Source organism: Parus major, chromosome 1 (assembly GCF_001522545.3).
Source record: "Parus major isolate Abel chromosome 1, Parus_major1.1, whole genome shotgun sequence".
NCBI classification, from domain to species: Eukaryota; Metazoa; Chordata; class Aves; order Passeriformes; family Paridae; genus Parus; species Parus major.
In genome coordinates, this window is record NC_031768.1 from 58,378,010 (window position 1) to 58,401,218 (window position 23,209).

A 23,209-nucleotide genomic window follows, 5' to 3' on the forward strand; every position below is an offset into this window, starting at 1 on the left:
CTGAAAATATTGCCAGTGCTCCTCAGCTGCAGGGAGCGCTGCCAGATAAACAACCACCAGTGTGGGTATGACCAGCCTTCCTGTAAATGGGGTGAGGTGCTGGGTTTGCAGGTGGACTGCTGAGTCAGAGGGAAGAAACACTGAATTAACACGGCAGCTGTGGCAGAGAACTGCTTGTTCCATAGTTTGTAGAGTTTCTTCTGTCAAGCAGCAAGACCACACTCTCTCTGCCACAATTCTGCTCTTATTAGTTTTTCTAGTACTAGTGCTTGAAGTTATTTTTAACCTTACCTACCAATCAATAAAACTCCAACATTAATTCAGTCATAGAAAGTCATATGCCTTTTCATTTTATATTGATAGAATCATAATATCAGGCATTGTATTTATTATTAACTTATCCTCTGCTTAAAAACTGCAACATGCAAGTTTTTGAAGCCCTAATAGTTTGGGCTGTCAGTTGTATCATACAAGCTAGAACAAGCTTTGTGAATTATGCTCAAAATTTTGTGTTTGTCTGTAACGTACTGGGAAGTGATGGAAAAGAAGAAGTTTAAGTCCAGTTCCTGGATTTAGTTCAACCTTCACTTCAGCTACAAAAATATAGATTACTGCTGTTTCAAAGGACACTGACAGCACACTGACTGTGTTGAAGTCTACTCAGAAGTGATTTGTAAATTGCTTGTGTTCCACCACAGAGCCACACTGACTAATCACATTGTCCTGTTTCTCACTGTATTTTAGTTATTTATGATAATTGTCAAAACATTATAATAATAAAAAACATTTCAAAGTAAATACAAAAAAATATTTTTGCATTTGATTTATTTTCATAATAAACCAATTAAAAATACAAAAGAAGGACCCATGGTTCAATGGGCTCCATCATTTAAAAATTTGTCTTTAAATACAAAGTCACTCAGTAATATGAATACATATAACATTAGACCTCTAAACATAATGATCTTATTGATCTTATTTGCATCTATCAAAAATTTGTATGGAAAAAAATTAGCTGAAAAAACTTCCCTGCAACATTGAATATACAGTATTTACAATCAAAACCAAGAACTCTTAGCAGTATTAATCTCCAAAAACCTGCATAAATTGTATATATTTAATTTCCCTCCCCCCTTACAAAATAATCTGAAGTAGAAAGCAAGATTGTTAAGCTTCATAGTTGCAAAATGGCATGAAACATTTGCACCTGTAGTGATGCCGTTAGCTTCTGTAATTAAATATATCTGATGTTTTCATATAAAATATAGACATGGCATTGTCCATTACTGGAATATATGTTTTGAGTACTCTCAATAGGAGTGTATATTCAATTTTGCATGCACAAGAGCTTGTGCTGCAAAAAATGCAAGAGGATACCTGGTTATCAAAGTCTAAAACTGATGTCATTCACTGATATGAAACAGATACTCGATCATAAAAATTCAAACACATGGAATGAAACTGTCTTACTAAAACTAACTGCTGCTTCCAAAGGTGATACACATACAGATTAAACAGAAAAGGTTACAATAACATTACTGCAATGTAAATCGGCAACAGACTGACAACAAAATAATAGAGAAGTTTGAAACTTTGGCCAACAACCTCAGGAGAAAGTCTTCATAGCATAGAAAGCATGTTCCTTCATGCCTGTACTTTGAAAAATGAGTAATATATAATTTTATTTATATGATAACAATTAACAGAAAATCAAAATCCATCCTAAAGCATGAATTCTAAGAATTAACTGCAGAAATTAAGTAGCTTTGCAACATCATGCTTCAGAATCAAATCATATATACACAACTGAAAAGGTCCCATCACATTTATGAAAATAATCATCCACAGGGTCTTTTATTTTTTTTTTTTTAATTATTTCATTATCAATACGAATTGGGTTCCAATGGCTCATTTTCTTGCTTCACTTGCACGTTAGATGGGAAATTATTTGAACTGGACACTACCATCACAAATGGTTGCTGCTGGATTCTCTGCTCCGACTGCTCAGTATCTTCTACTTTGTCACTCTCCTCCTTTTCCTCTTCTTGTAGGCCAACCTGCTTCGTGTCTGGTGCTTTGATGACTGAAGTAATCACTGTGCCCGATGGCTGAGACACCACCTGTGAGCTGCTGGGCGAGAATGTCACCACAGGGGTGGTGGCACTGAAGGATGGAGATGAGGCCATGTTGACTGTTCCATTGCAAATTGTCTGCACGCTGCTGGTGAGCACCTGCTGAACTTGTGCTGGGCTCAGCACAATCGAGGAAGGAGGTGAGACTGGCTTCTGAGACTGTAGCATGATGTTTTCTTTAAGAACCGTCATGGGCTGGGAAGTAGGAATGGCTTGTAAAATGAATTTCTGTGCTGCTGGTACTGAGGCTGGATCTGTGCTGGCTATCACTGTAGTAAGAGGCACTGTCTGGAGTGTTACAGTATGCAGCTGTTGATTTCCAGGAGAAACAACCACTGGAACCTGGGTTGGGGTCTGTAAAGTCCTGGTAAGGTTAGAGAAGATTATTGGGTCAGAACACTTCCATGCTGCATCTTGAAAAAAATAATTATAGATTTACTACAGAAAAAACAGTTGGAATAAAAACATTTAATTTACCCAACATTTCCAAAACAGGTAGCAGAATTCTCCTAATAAAACAAGAACTGGACCTGACCCCTGAATTCAGCAAGACAGTTCCCAAAGTAAAGGTACCCTGCATGAACAATACCGCCAATGCTGAACAGCCTACCTTTGAAACATTCAGTTGGTTCATCACGAAACCTGGGAATCACATCCAAGACCTTCATTTCAAGCACTGACCAATATCAAAAGCACAACCCACTAGACATCTGCCATCAGTTTCAAAAATTATGCCAAGTAATTAATAAATCATAAGCCTAAATAATTCATATGTCTGACCTTAAGATTGTCCTGACATCCACATATACATTTAACTATATTCAAAAGTATCCACATGGTAGCAATAGCAAGTAGTAGTGTCTGGGCACAACCTTGCCACATTCACAGGACACAGCATTCTCTGTCTGCCAGGCTCACACACACCTTCTGGTAAAACAACTGATCAGAACCTGCTTCAAAAACATCATTTTAAGTTAGGGTGATTCCATCAGTTGCAGGCTAGCAGACTTGGATACCACATTACTGTCAATAGATGCAGAGCTGTGGGGACATTAGAGGATTAAAGGCTGTATTGCTGCAGTATGCAGTGCTGACTTAAATGTGGAAACATGCTCCAGTCACACAAATTAAAGCAAAAGAAAACAAAAACCTCGAAAAACATAAATGGTTACCAGGGGAAGGAGAGAGGAAGGGATGGAAGGGTAACTGCCACAGCTTGTGACATCAAAAAAGCATCAAAAGTATCAGAATAGATACCAAGCCAGTTCTTTAATCCATGAGGAAATTTACCTGAGTTTGAAGGGTTATGAATGACTCAAGAGCTGCAATTTTGAAAGCAGGGGCTGAATCTGCTAACCTGTGCTGGTATGCCCTCCAAGAATTACCTTGAAGCTACTTCCTTGTTCTGTTGTTGTTTTGTAAAAATAAAAGCTGCTAGCTGCCAAGTGGCTTTGAAGGATAAGCTCAAAATGTGTGAACTGCATCTAATCAATGCAGGTATCTATCTGTAAAGCACCAGGAGCAACAGCTTTGAGAGACATTTGTCTCAGCACACTCTAGTATCTGCATATTAATCTTAAGCCATTTTATTTCTCTTGAAAGGCAGTCCCATGCCTTTTACTCCAGATGTGTTGTCTTCTCCATCAGCCAAAATATATGATACACACATGTATCGACCTGTTCATACACACACAGTGGGAACTTACTACAAGGGAAGCATGCAGCAGGTATCTGTACAAGAATATTTATTTATGCTAATAGTGGCCAAGCAAAACATTTGTCTTAATTGTTAAAGCTGATTAATAACTAAAAATCTGTCTGCCTAAACAATTTGCCTTAAATACTATTGGAAAAGATACAGCTTGGTTAATAATTTTGTCTGTTTTACAAAAAAAAAGTACACAATAATTAAGGCAATTTATTAACACTGTGCTACACTATTCTAGGTGCTTTTAAGTCTATATTTTGCTGTTTCTGAATTTCACTGGCATTTTGCTAACAGCCTTTCTTCTCTAAGGTACAAATCTTTTGGGTGATTATTTTAAGAGTTGCTGCTGAGGTTTCAAAAAGAACAAGAACATTGAGCAACAGTGATGGAAAGGAAATGCTGCCATAAAACAATCTGATTACAACTGAGAAAAGAATGACAAAAATTCTGAAGTCATTTTAGCTTGGCAGAAAACGATCATGTATTTGTTAGGCCATTTTTTACCGTTAATGGCCTAGAATTGCGCAATATCTTATTAGCTCATCAAGAGGTAAATAGTGACCGGCAAGAAAAACAAGTTTATTTATGGTAATTTATGTTAAATTTATGATATGGAGAAGATACCAAAAATACTGAGGCAAGCCAAGGTAAACCAAGTATTTCACAGCACAGTAATAAAATGAAACAAAGCAATGTTAAGAAATACAGAAAGAGAGGTAAGAGAGAATAGTCAGAGGACTCAGTGCTCAAGGTGTCTTTTTTACTGAACCACAAAGTCTAACAGTCTTCTTTCCAGAATTCTTCAAAACTGCACAGTTACCAGAATTTAAACTCGGGAACTTTGCTACTAACAGACCTGCAGAAGGTCCACCTCTTTCAGCAGTGCCAAAGACACGGAAAAAGAGCTCCTATGGATATATTCGTATTGTGTAGAAAAAAAATTAATCTGATTAAATGACACTATAGTCCTTTCTGTCAATAAATAGCTGCCTTCTTGAATATCTCAGAAATTAAATCAGAAGTGGGCTTGAGAAAAGGTCTTCTTCAGGTGCAGGAAAATCAAAATGTTTGGCTATAACCAAAGTCTTTGCTGTGATAGAAGTTGTCCATATTGGAAATGTGTTGTGAGAAACACGCCCTGTTGTAAGCTAAATCAGAGTTTCTTGTAGAAGCTCACTGAGACCACATCAGCCTATTTCTGCACCTCCCTCAGGAAGGACATTTTTCCTCAGCAACCTGAAACCTGGATTGCAGTCAAGCCTTCACTTAAGAGATTACAGAGCTGAGCTCTTTGTAACAGTCCCATTTCCCTTCCTTTGGGGAAGGCTATGGCAGCAGTGAGCCAGATCCAACAATACCTACTAGTCAGTGTGCTGGAGAGCTTTTTAAACTTCAGGCTTGCATTTGGAACACTGACAGAAGACTGCTGGCTAAAGACAAACAGAAGCAAAGCACGTGCACTGATGGTGGCCAATCAAAGGAAGGTCTTCAGAAGTTGTTTCTGGTTATCTGCAAGTCCTCAGCTGCTGTCATCTTTTGCCCATGTTCCCCATCAAGTCCCAGGGAGCCCTTTACCAAGACTTACACCTGTGATGGTTTTTATTCAGGAGACCTATAGAAATGGCACAGGAGTGATGAGCTGCCAACTGACATCAAGCAGATGGGACTCTTGCTCTTATTCAAGAAAAAAAGGGACTGAAATTGGATGGTCAATGCAAAATCTCAGTTGGACAGTGCCAGACTGGTTCTCTGTGTCTGTGGGATTATGTGAGCTTAAGCAAAAACCAATAGAGATAGGGTGTGAAGGATGATTACAGAAAATAATGGTGACATTCACTGTGCAACTTATGCACACAATGTCTATATAAAGTATGAGATGAAGACACTTAATTTGAAATAGCAGCTGTAATCATATTTTCATAGTTGATAAACTCCTGCTAGACAATTTTATTTTTTTTTCAGCATCAGCATTGCTGCAGTCAGACCACCAAAGCATCACAGCCTGGACACAGAAACAGATTTTGGAACAACAGCAGAAAGCATGTGTTTGCTTGGGTACACGTGACCTTCAAAGGCAATTGGCTCTGCTTACTGGGACCAATACATGGTGTTGGTGAATTCTTGGCTTCATCACTGTTACACAGAATGCTCATACCCTGAAAAAACATGGTTCATGTTCAGCTACTTCCTCCTCCCCTTGAATCAGGATCCTGACACTGCAATGTGTACTTGTATCACCTTCAGAAGTAATTTTCTACCTTGAAGGTTGCAAAAAGATCAAGACAAAAACTGTGGCTGATTCATCATGTCAAGGTTCTCCTGTTCAGAAGTGAACACAGAGAGCATATTCCATTGATCCTCTGTGCTCTGTATTAGCTTTCTCCCAGCTACAAAACTGAGTCAGGATTCTGGTCTTCTAATGTGCTCTGTCCAAGCTATCACAATGACAACTTGCAAGTGCAGAAAAGAAACAGTAAGCTGAATTTTGACAGAAACAGATTAAAGCCTGAAATGTGCTGAAACATTGCACAGGGCCTGTCAGAAGTCAGCTAATTGCAAGTTTCTTGGTATATGGATCTGCCAGCTAGAAGGTTCAGCCATGTCCCATATAGCCAATAACAGAGACAGGCATATAACTTAAAATTACTCCCTATATGATATTCTCTGAACTGAAAGTAACATAAGAATCTCTTTTCACTCCATCTTAAATCACTGCTATTTTAGATTAAAGGCAAATGAAAATACATCTGTCTTTATCTGCAGTCTTCATCATTTAAGGAAGAAATTTACTTGTCCAAACATGGACAAGCCTTGTAGGATGCCCTAGGCAAGGTAAGTCACTACCCCAACAGGAGAGGTGCACTTTCTGCAGCAACAGAAAGGATGCCCTTTAATGCTCAATGAGCCAATGTACACATAGATGAATACCAGGCTAGTGCCTCCTAATTTCAAGGCAAAAAGCAATTACTCCAATGATCCAGGTATTCTGGTTAACCTATATCAGTTATTCTGCTTTAAACAGAATAATTTTACAAGCACAAAACTCAAAGAAACTTTTTCTTCCTCATAAAAGGTGGCTCATCAGAAAAAGTAAGCAATAAAATGCTCATCCAGAGAGGCATTTTTGGTTTTATCTTCTCATTGGAAACGTGGTACCAAACTCAGCTCTCAGTTGCACGACTGGAGTCTGCAGTTACTGTGCCTGCACATACTGAGCCAGAACAGTTAGACCTGCAGAACAGCAGGGTGTTTACAATTCTGAATATTCCCACTGGGGATACCAGATGTTTTCCTCAGTCAGCAAAACCCAGTTTGCTTGACCTGACCCTGCTCCTGCCCTGTTTCCCAAGCCTCAGTTAGCACATCATAGCCTTTCTGTTTAAGCACTGGGGCTGAAGAAGAGACTTTTCTCCTTTGTAAGTAACACTTCTTGTCTTCTTTTCATAGAGCAGCACTAAAACTTGTCCAAAAAGCACATCAAAAGCCATCCAAAAGCCAAGACCTTTCCACTTCAGAGTAAGATACAAGCTTTGTGCAGCTATAAATGAAGTCACTGCCTGTTTTGTGAAGAGTCAACCACAGATTTACATTGACATGCCCATTCCTTTGAGAAATGCCAGGAGGCCTTGGGGAACTTGGGCCTTGGGCTGCAACACTCTCCCAATGATGCTTCGGAAGTGGTCTGTACCAGGCAGTGCTGCCTAGTGCAGGTCAGGGATGATGACACAAGCACTTCACAACAATCTTCAAATATGATTCTTTTACCAAGTCACTTAGCAGAGAAGATGCACGTTCAAACATAACATTCTCTGAAGACTGTGGTTAAGTGTTAAGAAACCAATTGTTTTGACCTCAAAGATGATCAATAATTTCTCTATTATTTTTTTCTTCTCACAACAGAACAGAAGCAAATTGCTGCAGAAGGGAAAACATTTATTTCCATGAAGAAGATGGGTGAACTTCTACATGAGTAAAACTTCAGAAATTAAATTGCATAAGACAAATTATATGGGTTCAAGATGTTCATGCTTCAAGGCAGAACCCAACCATTAACCATCAGAAAACCTTTTGAGGATCATTACCAGATCCTTGTTGCTGTTTTGCCGAAATGATCTTGACTATTTACGTGCCCCAGCCACTGAACAGCAACTGGCAACAAAAACTGCTATTTGTCCTCATGCTTCCCACAGTATAAAGTGACTCCAACCACAACCCCACAGAGTGTGTGCATACATCAGAAGGTTTGAAAGTTCTTAGTCTACAATGGCAGTCATACCATTGTATACCATATACATATAGATATATATATATACACACACACATATATATATACACACACACATATATATATACACACAATATAAATGTACATACCATGTACATTTTCAAATCATGCAAACCATTCATTTCAGGGCTTATGGAAGCCCTGCTGCAGCAATTCAGAATGTGTGTATACAAACACATTCATCTGCTGAAGATTTACAACTGTTTGAACAAACTTTTGTTTCAGCCTTATTATAAAACAAGACCTAAAACATATGCTCTGAACTATGTTAAGTGTGTCATTCTACCTCAACTAACTATCTGAAGCTTGCCCTTTGAAGCTGAGCAGAAATATATCTGTCATAAATTGTATTTGAGAACCTGGCATGGGCACTGTCTACTGCACAGGAGACATTGGCACCTAATTTGCAGCTTGTCCCAACCTAGTTAAAAGCACACCAAAAAAGTCTGAATTGTAGTTTGTATTTTCACTCTAACTGCTCAGACCCTTTAGTATAAACTTTCTTAATCAGCAGTACTTCTATACCATTCTGAAAAGGTTTGATGCTTCTTTTTTAACTTTTTCACTTTGTCATCTTGGCTAAGTACAGCTGGAGACTTCATGGAATAATGTTCTGGTTAAAAACAATGGATGAGAACCAACATAATACAGAACTCTAAGGATTTAAGGCTTCTGTTTCATTTGAACTTCACACATGTATCATCTCTACTATTTTTTCCCTTAGCTTATTACCCAAGGTCTGACTGGGAGATATTGTAATGCGATAACTGGATGTCATAATGTCACTGAATAGTTTTCCAAATGTTAGGCTGGACTTCTTGCCTGCCTTAAGTCTTACAGATACTTCTGTTATTGTTGTTACCATTCCTCATACCATCTATATTACTGATATTGTTGGTCATCCATAATTTAGTGTAGGTCTAGCCTGAAGCTATTTAACTCTGCAAATTGCTGAACTTTCCCACTATTCATGTTTAGTATTATTGTTCTGCTGACTTTTATGGTTTGGTATAGCCTCAATTATCTCTGTACTACTTTACTATATTGCCCTTGTCCATTTTTACAAGTAAATCCTGCTATTAAGGGGTAGGTGCAAAAGAGTCATGATGCTTAAGTGCTGTGTAGTGTTAGCTGACTCACAAATTAAGCATGGAAGCATGACTGTCTCCCAAATGTCTGCAGATGCATAGCTCCCAAAGGACTGTTCTGTTGTTTCCCAAAATTGGAAGAACTTGTTCTTGTAAACAGCAAAATGCTAGAGCAGGTAATATGGAGCTTTTCCTTATAACTGGGGACAATACAAAAGATGCAAAAGATGACAAAAATTCTTACAAAGAAAAATAATTTTGAAGGTATCATACAGGCCTACCATGTAAAATTCAAAAGCAAAGACACCAGTGTAAAAACAGGCATGAAAACATAGCTTCTACTGTGGAACAGAACTGACCATGTCATTTCTCTTTTAAAGAGAAGTTGTGTATTTTTACTTTCTAAATGATATGCATCAGGCCTAACCCCATGGACAAGATGAGCTTCCCTTCACCCCAAGCAGTACACTTATGTGTGTACCTGTCATATTATGCTGTAATTAGCTTCAAATTCCTGGGATGAGCCACAAAGACATCATTTCACTTCAATCAAACTGGAAGACTAGCATTTCTTGGAAGTAAAACAAAGAATCAAGTATATCTAGCCATCATCCAGTGAATTTACTATTATTCAAATATTTCTTTTCTGTACATTTTCTTACCTTATATTCTGAACTGAGGAATTTAATGACTCATCTGGAACATTACTGGTTACAGCTGCTTGTCCTTCTGTGAGGGGCTGCAATGGCTGCATTACATGAACTGTCCGAAAAAGCTGAGTGGGTTGTACTGGCTGTGGAGATTGCATTGTCCTCAAAACTTCAGAAGTCAAGCCAGATGTCTGCTGCTGTACAACTTCTACTTGCTCCTTCAGCTTAGCAGGCTTTGAGTTTCCTGTTTTTACCACTGAGGTTGATCCTCCCTTTGTTCCTGCATTTGCAGACGCTCTAGTTCTGCTTGATTGGTTTCTGTTGGCCACAGCAGGTGAGAGCAGAGTTGAATCTGATGATTCAGTGCTTGGGCTCGCATCTTCATCATCAATATAGATGAGATCTTTTGGCATGTCTTTAAATTGATATACCAGGCGCTGACCTTCTACTTTAGCAAGGATTCCTCTTTGGTAATAGTATCTGTTTAAAGTGCATCCACATCAAGTTACACAGGTTTTTTGCCAAAAACAAAACCAAACAACCAAATTCCCAGAAAATAAACACAGCACCAGCAAATCAAAAAAATTCATGTGTCTAGTTTCTTCATTATAAAAAATGGCCAATTTAATAGTGTATTTTTTTCCCCTCAAACAACTCTTTTTTTACTGATATTTCATGCCACCTTTTAACTTCAAACATAGATAACTCTGAGGAGAGAGAGAACTCCGTGACTTGGCAGATCTGCAATTAACTCACACTTTGTAAAAAGTTGCACAAAACTTTCAATTCTCCTTTTGACTCCTACAGTTCTTCCAAATATCAGAATTTGTGTTTATTCACCAGTGAGCACAGGCAGACATTTTCGCTACAACAAAGTGAAGGGAACAGGACAGGAGGGTACTGTTTCTGTTATATTTACAAACTAGTAGGACAACTTGAAATTATGCACACCAAGGTGAGGGGAAATGAAATGCATGCAGCTCAGTTGGACAATTATCAGTCAGCTGCTAAGACTAAAGTTCCATGGTTGTCTACTTATTTTGCACAAATTTTGTGTATGAGAAAACTCCCAGCCTGACAGGCAGTGGCACATAATTCTATGTTTTGTACTTGTGTATGTACACACAAGTTCAGAGAAATAAAGCCAGAACTGAATTCTAAAACTGTATTTTCCACTGGAGATGGAATCATATGCAACAAGTAGAAATAATTTGATGAAAACACATGAATGTTGGTGATTTTTTACAAGAGATTCAAATTTTATATAAAAGATTTGCCCCACTTGAAATCTTCAGCCTCTTACTTAAGTCTGTGTCTGACTGTGAAGATGCAGTTTTGCAGCAGTACTGAAAAACGCCTATGCCGAAACTGAATGCGACTTACTTGGAATTGAGGTTAGTGAGGGTTACTTTTAGTTAGCCAAGTTATTTTGCTGAAATAACATTTTCATTTCCCAAACTAACAGAATACTAGATTTTTCTGTTATTCAAATTAGATGAGGCATTTAATGGAACAAAACCAGTCTACTATTAAAAATGCACATACCTGAGAGCTCTACCCATTGTTTCATAATTCATGTCAGGTTTGTTTTTGTGTTTTCCCCACAACCTGGACACAGCTTTGGAATCAACCAGTTTGAAAATGCCCTTCTCTCTTTGAGTCCATTTGATATATTTAGGACATGTAGCTTTGTCCTGGAGCAGTGCTAGTAAGAACTCCCAGAGATAAATTGTATTTCCTAGAATAAAAGAATTTCAGAAATGAAAAAAAAAAAAACCCCCACCAAAAAACAAGCAACAACAAAAAAGTTACTTGGCCATATTTTATATAATGATGCAAATAATCTTAAAATTAAGAAGTTGGTATCTTTACAAAATACATTATAATATATAATCAAGACCAGGAAATAGTGATGGAAGAGCATGGGAAGGGAAGTTATTATAATCCTGTGAGTTATCATAATCTAGGTGTCCAAATACCCCAGCCACTCTGTAACCTACTGCCACTCCATTAGGACCACCAACAGCATTAGTCACCCATGTGCCCATTTCCCTCCTGCCTAATCCAACTAAAGAAGCAGTCACTTTACCTTGAAAAGGAACATGTTCAGTTCTATCCCCTAAAAATGCTGGAAATTAAGCTGTTGCTTAAATGCTTTGCTGAATCGAGGTGAGTGTTATAATCCTTTAAAAGGCTAAGCAAGATCCTTGCCTTAAACAATGAGATTTATGTGGAACAATCAGTGATATGTGCTGAGGCAGGCAAACCTTCAACAACAAAGTACAGAAAAAGGTAATTTTTTTTTAATCCAGTGAATGTTTGTGCTTGCTGGTAGAAAACATTCAAATTTCATTTTACAAATAAGCAGGGACAAACACTTCTATATGGAAATCCATCACATCTGTTCAGTGTTTACCACATATAAAGAAAGAGTATTAAAATCACAGATTGTGAATACTTAAAACTAGCACAAAATTTGCATTTTTTTCTTCCAAAACCACATTTAAGGAGTCTAAAATCATACAGCTAATGAGACCCTTTTTCCTGCTTTTTTTAAAGGCTTTTGGTATTTGATGTTCTTTTGGGAATCTGACGCTTCACATAAGCTTCTTAGTTGTTAGTCTGAGAAACCAAGAAAAAACGTGTATCACCTCCCACAAGTAGCTGTGCAAAAACAGCAAGGATAGCATGTGCTGAAGTTTCACAAAGAATGATACCCAGCAGATCAGAAGGTGACAGGATCTCTTTCCATAGCTTCAATTTAGCCCAGCAGATTTTTTTCAACTTTAAGGACCATCAATCTGACCTTTTTTTCAACGAGAAAAATTGAAAATCCTATAATACGATATTATAAAGTACATTTAGCAAATATTCATCAAAATCATCAGCACTGCCAATACAAAAATGTTAGCAGTTCCTTCAGCAGGTGGAAGTTTGAAAAATGAGCATTCCTAGAGAAAAAAACACAACAAATGTCTCCCATCTTACATAAACCAGCCTCCTGGTCCTCAGATACCCCAAAGGCAAAGACAGACTGCTTAGGCAAGACTATGTCAGACAGGAGTGAGAGCATTCCCAGCCATTTACCACCTAATCCAGGGTGTTTTTGTTGTAGTCTAGACTAAAAATGCTCAACTGCATCAAGGGAACCTGAAAATTTGTCACTGCCTATCCAAATCACTGTGGAGAGGACTGGGTGCAAAAAACAGGTTTGCTTTACTTACAGACAGAATATTTAACCTTCTCTGAGTCACAGCAGAAAAATATGTGGAAAATTCAATTTTCGCTATGCATTGCATCATGTAATTGTATGGAGAGCTTGTAATTTTAGCATACAAGTTCTCCCTAAGTAACAGCCAGGCCCTTCTTGTGCTTTTCTAGCTGCTTCCCTGCCATGGATGGGCGTATTACTATGTTTTTACATCAATTCTCTGTTCCTAAAAATGCAAAACAAATAGTTTTCATAACAGGCAGTGGTTTCAGGCAACATGCTCCATTTTACTCCCTTCAGAATTAGCAATTTTGTAACAATGGACAAATGAGAATTATAGAGTATCTTTGCTATCATCGACAGAAACTTTTAGAATCTTCCTCGTTTTAATTTTGTGGCTAGCTGCTTCCATATTTTCTATGATTTCATTTGAGCACCACTTGACTATTCCTCTGATACTCCTCTCATTTTTACGTAAAAATCGGGTTTTAATTTAAAAAAAAAAAAGAAGAGACAACAATGCATATTTAAAATTGATGGCATTAACATGTAAAATTATTTATTGATTGCCAACAGATTTTTCTTCCTGTTATTGCAGAAAATGCCTCTTCCAAAGGAAGAAAACCTGACTTCAAGAGCGTGATATTCTTTTGCTACCAATGTCCAGGACTGGCTAGGCTGCTGTCCTGGCAGGCACTGCATGCATGAGAGCACATCTGTCCCCAGGTGTACCAGCAGGCACTTGTGACACAGGGGAGGTCACTCAGCTCCCACTGAGTGCAGCACAGCTCGCTGGGGCTGGGAATCAGCCTTTCCTTTAAACACCAGCCTGGGCACGGGGGCAGTGTTGGACCCCATAGCAAAGCAACCCAGCTGCTGACAAAACTCACAGGCACTACTGAACAGCTCAGGCTGAGCAAATGATTTATTGTATCAGTTATGCGGCATTTACTTTTATTTCTACCTTTTAAATACAGAAGGAATGAAAGTATCAAACCCCCAAGTTTTCTGCCCAAGTGTTCAAGCTGTGCTATTACTTTTTTTCGAAATTCAGGACTTGGTAGTTTCTGCTGCCAGTTGGCAGCCTTGCTTAGCCTCATGCAGAATTAGACACATACAGATGGAACACATTTTCAAAGATCATCTGTCAAAATAACCACAGCCTAAGAAGCATTAATAAAATGCAAAGCACTTCCCAAGACTTCATTCAAAACACAGCAAACACTGCAGGGATGTTGAAGAGTTTCCAAGAACCCTTGCAACTAAAGTGACGAATACATTATTCTCCCAAGGAACTGAGTATTTCAACAAGAAAACTCATGTGCTCATCTTTTCCTTGCCTTGAGATGTTAACCACCACTGAACATAAAACCTATGTTTACATCATAAATTAACTGGTGCATTTTTTCTTTTTACAGATCACTCAGAAACAATGCTCTCCTAAAAATTCCGGACACAACTATTTTGACTTACCCTTTCCATCTTTGTTTTTCTTTTTCACAGATATGTTTGGAGTTGTGGTAGGGGACTCAGAACGAGATGGTTTTGGTTTCTTCCCTGAAATAAATCACCAGTAAATCAACTGCAGCTTAAGAAAAAAAAAAAAAAAAAAAAAAAAAAAAAAAAAAAAAGAAAAAGAAGAAAGTAAGGAAGAAGAGGGAAGGGGAAGAGGAAGAAGGAAAGGGAAAGGAAAGAGATTTGTTTCTCCAATTAAAAAAAAAAATCAATTTCTAGTAAGTTGGGAACTTAGTTCTGTGCTGAACCTCATTTTCTATGGCAGGAAGGACCTCCTATACTCCTACCATACTTCTAAAAAAAGACTACAGTATGCACGTATGCACTTTCCTGAAGTCCATGTAAATTGGAAATTTCTTTGTCTATTCAGGTACTTTTAAGAGCACTTGAAACAGACAAGATGAGAAAAATAAGCTATTAAGTATGTCTAAGGGCTTAGACTGGAAAAGGTAGATAAAATACAGAGCACTATCAGGTTCACTCATTGCCAGAATGGAAGTTAGGGACAAAACAAGCTTCTCTCCTTGTTTAATCTATTGCAAGTGTACACTGACAGCAAACAAACTTTTTTTTCAGTCCTGTTGTCTTTTACAGCTTTTCTAGAGTGACTGCAGATAAAGGGAAGTCCCTTGTTTATGAAGATCAGAAGAACCAGTAACAGGCTCTGAAAAACTACCAGTTTTTAAAGTCATAAGCATGGTGGCCCTCTGGTGAGGAAAACTGAAAAGAAGTTACTTAGAACTGATCGCAAAAATGAAGGGCACTTGTTTGAAAATGTTGAAAAATTAACTGCCAACACAAAAGGGAACAAAAAAGCAAAGTAATGCTGAAATATTTTTCAATATAAAACCTTGCACTTATTCTTTTATTAGTTCTCATTCCCTGAAATGGCAGCTTTTACAGGTGGTGTAATTAATCAGAAACCTTCAGAACTTCCTTATGTAATAAGAATTTATCTTACCAGGTTTTGCAGTGACCCATTACTACATTGACATTACCTATATTATTACCTATAATCTTTTAAGAGGTAGAATAGACTAAGAATACACAAGACTCAGAGGAACACCTTTCTAGTTCAGATAGAATACTGCCATAGTTAAAAACCTAAAGGAAATTTTCTTTTCTCTCTATTTATTGCATTTCCAAAGAATTGATGTTCTAAAGAGGCAAGACCAAAAGGTCTGTGCAAGCCCATACACTGTAACTTTCCAGTTTTGGTTTTGTTTTGAGGGGCTGTTTTAGTAAGGAAACAGCTCTGCTGCAGACTGAGAGAGGGTTTTTCACTAGCTCTGAAAATTAAAAAAAAACAGCTCATTGCCAGTCTGCACTATTTCCTTCCTCTTAAACTTCCAGTATCTACTGAGAAATCGTAAGAAACTGGCTTAAGCACTCAGTTTTTGACATTAGCAGTCTTGTAAGTCCATCTTTGTACCTTTTCTTTTTTTTGACAGTGTATGGGGGAGGAGATGCATGGGACAGATAGTTGAGAGAGCTATAGTAAGTAAACTAAACCTGGAGTCCTCCAATTTTCTTGCTTTCATCATTCACAGGATTCATGACTGAGAATGGGACACAAATGACACCCACTGTTTTGGCCAGTAATGTTGTCCTTGATTTGAAAGAAGGTAGGAAAACTTCTGACATTGTTTTCTTCATATATCATGATATGAAAGAATAAAAAACTACTGGAGTACATTTTTAGCAGCTTTTCTCCACTGCAAGTTGCAGAAATGTCTGTTTCACCTAAAATGTCCTAGATGAAGTCACTCGCATGGATGAGCTTCTAACCCACAAGAAGTCCCTCAGAGTAAATTTGGCTAAGTGCTTTCCCCCATTAGAGCTGTGGGAGGACTCTGTTGTCTCATTTCCCCTCTTGAACAGGTGTAAATGTAGCCATTAAGGAGTAGAGAGTATTATTTTGATATCAGTAATTTAGACATTATGTCTAAATGAGTTCAGTTCTTCAAAGGAAATGAAGTGGATAAAAGCTGAATTAGGTCACAACTGAACTACTCCTAGTACTGATCCCATATAATTTATGCACTTCTGATTAGAGATAACCTAGGCTACTACATATGAATACGACTGCAAGAGCAATTCTAGGCTCTCTTTCTTCAGCCTAGACTACTTCAGGACTCTATAAGAAGCCCATCCAAAATTAGAAATCCAGTGAAGGATTTGAAACTTGTTTACAGAAATGTGTTGCTGTTACTGCTGTGTATCTGGGCTAGAGATACTTTATTTGGATAGTTTTAGATTACACAGAGCTATAATCTCCAGGCACTGACTGATACCATCAAAAACCCAGCTAACAGAGACACATCAGATATGTTTCCTTTGTTTAAAATAAGATATTTTTTAAAAGAACATTAAGCACTAGCATGCTTCTTCCTTTGCTTCTATACAGCATGAATTTGTTATTTTTCAGACTACATAACTAAATTCCTTTTTAGGAGAGAATTTTACAAAGAGGAAGGATAAAAATGTACAAGAGCTAAGCCTTATGTGGGCCTACCATAATTTTGGATAGTTCATTGGATTTACAAGTGGTATTTTCACTTTCCTATTTCCATGGCTGTAAAACACTTCAGGTTAGAAATTCCTGCTACAAATTAAGGTGACATTAGGCAGTGAAATGTTCATTCTGATTAAATATTTTGTGCTACACCAGAAAATGTAAAATCCATTTTTCTGCATTATGTTCAGTGAGTTTTGTTAAAAATATAATTTATGTACAAACAAAATAAATTACAGATACCTAAAATATGATGTACATAACTTATGTGACTACCTGCTGCCAGATACCCTCCACAGCAAACACAAATACAAAGAAGGTATTAATATAGCAAATTTCCAGGTTTCTTTGGCTGACATCCCTTTGTTTTTCCTGTCTTTCTGATCCATTGATGAACAGCTCAGTGCTCAGACATTCATCATCAGTACAAACATCATGCTGAACATGGGCTTGGAGTTGAGCAGATGGGTGGATACAGCTCTCCTGCTGCAGCAATAAGGCCAAAAGGAAAGGAAGTGAAACCACCACATTGCTTCTGGTGAACATTCTCTTGGAGGAGCTCTACTTGGCAGTGCCATTCTGGCGCAGTTAGCTGGCAATGCTCTGCACTGTGAAGCCCTCTAAGTTTAGCTAATGGCTTATACATGCTAGAGGTCTATTAAAGAAGTCTATAAAATCTATAGAAATCTTATAAAATAATGAGTGAGATGGACAAGGCAAAATGATCACTATCCTTTGCCACACTTCATAACTGACCAAAGGAAAGGAAACAGTGTACTCAAAAAAAAAAAAAAAAAAGCCCTACAAGCAAACAAACAAAATCCCAAAAGAATCCCACCACACACCACACATTATCCAAAAGTGCACTACAAACTTAATAACATTTTGCAGCAATTCTTGTACAACAATGGCTTAAAAATCCCCAGATATTTTGAAGTAATACTTCTACATCACTCAGACCATACCATCTATTTTACAAAGCCTCAAGTTCACTGAAAACTAGTATGTAATGACACACTAAGCTGATGTATCTTTCCTAGCATTTTTTTTTTTCTAAAACAAATATACATTTTCTGTCAAGCAACTGGTTTTCTAACCTACAGCAAGGGAGGAGGAAGGAGTGGGAGTAAGCAGAAGCACAAGACAAAAGCATCAAACCAAAGAGGTTAAATGTATGGCAGACAGCAGCTCCCTGTTTTGACCCACACAGTAGCCAACGTTTAAAAAGAAGAAGGGAAGAAAAGAACAAACAAAACCCTCCCAATTTAATCCTCTTACAGCTGGTTATCTCACAGTAGTGTGCACAGCCACAGTACTTCCCCAGAAGCACTTTCAAGGCAGCTGCTGGTAAAGCTCTCCTCCACAGTAGTTTCAGTTCAGCTTTCTTAGGGGAATCAGAGACTTGCTGACCCACACCCATGCTATGAGACCTTGTGACACACATGGGGCTCAGGAGGCTTCCCCAAGATCTTCATGGGCCAATATGGTCTCTCCCACACAAAACAATTCCCAACATTTGGAATTAGCATAAAAAGTAGCAGTAAAAATGCACTCCCATTCCACACGAGTATGGCTGGGTAGCAGAAGCCTTATTCTGGAAGGCTATTACACAGGGGAACCTGTTAAAGTCCTCATATTCTAGGATGAGCCCTAGGATTAGTTCCAGAAACATAAGCTCCTCTGTTTATTTTTTTTAATATTAATTTGTTGCAAGGGCACTTAACATCTATATGTACAGCATGACTCTCTTTTCCTGCAGACACCAGCTTCAGAGCCTCTAATGGGGTCCACGCTGAAGCAGGGTGGGAAAACGGGAGCAGAATGACTGGCTAATACCACTTCATGACTCTTTGGCACAGCACTGATTGCAGTGGAACATCCCTACACTATGTAAATGTCATCTACTACAAATGGGACTTACTGTAGCATGCAGCTACTAATAATAATAAAAAAATCAGTAATATTTAAGAAAAGGTAAAAATCTCTTCCTATTCTCATCCCATATTCTGAACTGATCAAGTATCTTCAGTTGAAGCTAAGTAAATGCTAATGAAAGTACTTCTGGATTTGCAGCAGCAAAAGCTCCATGGCTTGTATTGCAATTCTGCTCTGAAGAAGAAACTATAAATAGGAACAAGCACAGATTCCCGTAGGATAAGCCATCGCACTTCTACAACATCATTAGTCTAAGCACCCGTACATGTGCTCCACTAGGCAGGAAGAAAATGCTTTCCCTGCATTTCTGGCTGAGCTCGCTCAGTTATTTTGGCTTGACACCCAGAATGGTTCCAGACACCCACAAGGAACCGACCGTACCACCCACTACTCTCCTGCTCCACACTGCTGTTCTCCAGTAGCATCTTACCTTTTTTCTTCTTTGGCTGTTCAAATTCTGGAGTCTCTGGTGACTCAGTATAAGGGTCTGGGGCTTGGTGAACTTCCACCACTTCGGGGATCCCATCCAGTGTGACTGACACATGTGTGATAGGAGGCACCATTTCTTCCTCTTCTGTTGCACCAAACATAGTTGCTTAAGGGAAAGGGACAAAAGATGTATTTTCACACAGCCAAAAAATTTTAAAAAGCTGGCTTTAGAGCAAAAATTCAAACACAGAATAAAATCAAACAATGACACTTAAGTCTTTCAGGTGAGAGAAGACTGGTTTATAATTCAATATATGTACTGACAACATTTTACACAAGCAGAGGCACTACTAAAACAGAACAATTGAATGACAGAACCCACCCCACAAAAAGCACAATTATCTGCTGATCACACATTCATATTTAAGGCAATCTGTAAATGTAAATGTATATTCTTTTATCCAGACAGCATAAACATCAACCAAATAAAACACAGCAATCTAAACCATCCAACTTCATTCACATTTTCTCTCTGTAATCTTTGACACTTTCCTTTCCTCTTCAGCTCTGGCATAGCAATGAAATCCTTCATTGTATGCAACACTGGATTTCTGATACTCAAACTACGTACATAAAGGCTATCTGGAAATTGAAACCATGCTGCAGTGAATCCCTCCTCCTTTCACAAATAAACCTGGCAAATACAGATTGGATTTTCATAAAAAAAACTTACTCATTCTTTTTTCATCCAACATAGGATCAGGGGAGTCCATATTAAGAAGTGCTTCAGCAGCTTCAATTGTTTCCATTGTTTCATCTCCATTATGACAAGATGCTTCAACTAAAAGCAAGGGAGGAAAAAAAAAATCTTAAGAAGCTACAAACTAGACTTAAAGCTTAACATGATATTTATTCCTATTTCAATCCCAGAAAAAAAAAAAAAAGTGATAGAGATGATCTTCTAGTAGATGTGTAGCAACAGATTAGCTGGGGAGAAAATGCACACTGCAATAATATTTTTTATTTAGTACAGTACATTTTTCAGATTGCATGTATAAACACCCCTGAACAAATCCTTTGTTTCTGCCTCATCTTTCTAACCCCTCTCTTTGCTGATCAAGCACATGCACTGAAACACAACACCCATGAAACTAAGAAAACCACAAGCAATATTCCAGAGATTATTATTTAAAAACACAATATTGCTAACTTCTTATGGTGCCCCAATGTGGTATCCACAAAAAATCATGTGGATGTGACACTTGAAGACATGATTTAATGGTGAACATGGGGGTGGTTCTGGGCTGACAGTAGGACTTGATGATCTGAGAGATCTTTTCCAACCCTAAAAATTCAGTGGTTCTATGAACAGAAGTGAATTCCATAAATAAGAGATGCCCATCAAAACTATCCAGTCATTTAGTGTGGAGAAGAGACAAGAAAATATTCCACAGGTTCTATTAGAGGCCATGTAATGTAAAGGTGTAGTTGAATCCTAAACCATTCAAATTCATGGGAATTACATGTAGGGCTAACAGTGCAGGCTCCAGGAACACACTGGAAAGCAAACATAAAACATGAAAAGCAATATAGAAGGTTGGGAAGCTTTTGAAAATTTTTGACTTCTAGACAATTTCTCATTAATCTCACAAGGCAGCCATCAGATAAACCCAAAGCTCCTGAACATTAATTATAATGCTTAAGGTACATGGTAAGATCATCTAGGGGTACACAACAAGAAAATCCAATACAATATCATTTTGCAAAATAACAGCTGTTCCAAGAAGATAATACTGCTTTAACTGGAAGAGGACTTTACCAGATGATTTTTTCAAAATAACTGATGCATGAAAAATAACATAGATGGCAGTTCCTGGTACCATAAACTTTTAAAATTGTTTAATGCATCCTTTTAGAAATGACTGTTTGTCGAATAGAAATGATTGGGTCGGACTTCCTTATCCTTTGACATGAATTTGATGCAACTTTGGGGAATTCACTTGCATCTATCAAAATGATAAAAAGAGCTGCATAAATATTCCCCTCCCTAGGATACCAACAAACCTCCGTCACTTTTGCAGGCTTTACACCTCTCTCTCCCCCTATTAGGCTTTGAGGAATTTTGGGTGGGGCAGTCACATTAATAAACAAAACCAAACAAAAAAAACCACACTGACTAACAGAGCAAGCAAACATACACATTAAAACACAATGCAATGACATTGGAATATTTCTGCACACAAAAGCAAGTTTATAACTTATAGAATTTCTCTATTTTAACCCTAAAAATATCACAGCAACAACAAAGCAACCACTTCAATTAGCACTAAGCAATTGCATCATTAAAAAACCAACAAAACAAAATCCCCTAGTTTCATCCCAGATGTTTACAGCTTCAGCAACTGTATCATTATGAGAGGGTAAAGATGAACGCTGGCATCCACCAGCTGGATCTTCCACCAGCTGTGATTTACAGAAGCCTCCTTACCTTCTGAGTTTTTCCTTGAGCCTCTAGTGTAAGAGGCTCAGGCTAATACAGAATAAAGTAGACAGGTGCTGGGAACCCCTGATCCACACAGAAACTCACCCTTTTTCTACAGGACCACCTCCAGCCTATATCTGGCAAAGACATTCAGACAGTTAAGGATCTGCACCTTCTGGCTGACATCTCTAAACAGTCTTAAAAGATGAGTAACACAGAGCTGGGGAGGAGGATAGCATGAAGAGAAAGTGAATATGGACTAAGGTCCTGACCTTGGACGCAGGGCAAGGCAGCAAATCGCTGACAATTTTGTCAGGCAGCTGACAGGCTCAGGAGCTCAGACCCAGGGCATCTCAGCCCCAAAAGCCACACAGCATCCCTAGGGAATGCCTGCCCATCAGAAAGGAGAAGAGAGAGCATGCCCATCCCATTCAGTCTGTGGCCATGTACGCTCTTGGACCGGTGCTGGTGACTTGATGCTTATGGTTCTTAAGCTTTATCTGGATGAGAACTTCCCATATAATTTACCAGCATTATCAAGATGTCAAGAAGGATGTCACATCCTACAAATATAAATAAATGCACACAGCACTGCCAAAGCAGCTGTTCTCAGTTACTGACATTGTTTGAGTAGACAGGAATGTTAGCCTGCCACAATCCAGCACAGTCAAAGTCATGGAGCATGGCTGGCTTATCATGTACTATTTTAAAGCCAGCAGTGGTACTCCCAGGTTCTCAGTTCTGCAGGCAGGGAGGAAAGAGCTGCTGCTGTCTGCTCTTTCCTCAGAGAGGGCTGCAGGAAGATCAAACCCACTTGCTGACTTTTGAGTACTAAGATGATGGAGCAGAGCCAATTCTTCACTCAGAACAATAGCAGGTGAGGAAGAGGCTACCAGCTTTACATCACTGTTATGCCATATAGCTAGAAGTTTACCATCCCTATCCAAGACTAATGAAAGGAATTTATAATAGCCATATTAATAATGTAAACATAGAAATTAATATGATTTGCTGCTCAGAAAAATAAAAGCATGTTAAGGAAACTTCCCAGTCTGACCATCCACAAGACTCCCTGGCAGTGACATCCCAAGGCCAGAGACTGCCACTGCTGGGTCAAAACCCTTCCACAGTGGGCAGCTCCCGTGACTGACGTGTCCCCCTTGGCTCCCCACACACCCACTCCACAGTCAGACCAGGTTTCCCACAGCAGATTCTCAGATGTCTCGTTCCATAAAGCCATTTATTCACAGCACAGTAAC

The 23,209-nt window shown here is 38.4% G+C and overlaps 1 protein-coding gene across 6 annotated transcripts in view; it reads right to left on the minus strand.

The window, feature by feature from the left end:
- Positions 1-808: 808 nt before the first annotated feature.
- Positions 809-23,209, minus strand: part of ELF1 (E74 like ETS transcription factor 1) — an 83,318-nt gene continuing 60,917 nt past the window's right edge. For 5 of the 6 annotated variants that reach the window (XM_015619132.2, XM_015619138.3, XM_015619158.2 and 2 more), the window contains 6 exons: positions 20,202-20,309; positions 19,470-19,634; positions 14,548-14,631; positions 11,409-11,601; positions 9,876-10,343; positions 1,884-2,496 (listed from right to left, as the gene is read on the minus strand). In XM_015619132.2, coding sequence (XP_015474618.1) covers positions 1,884-2,496; positions 9,876-10,343; positions 11,409-11,601; positions 14,548-14,631; positions 19,470-19,634; positions 20,202-20,309 — 1,631 coding nt within the window. Of the gene's footprint in view, positions 2,497-9,875; positions 10,344-11,408; positions 11,602-14,547; positions 14,632-19,469; positions 19,635-20,201; positions 20,310-23,209 lie in introns of all 6 variants that reach the window. The other variant, XM_033514520.1, reaches the window with a different exon arrangement.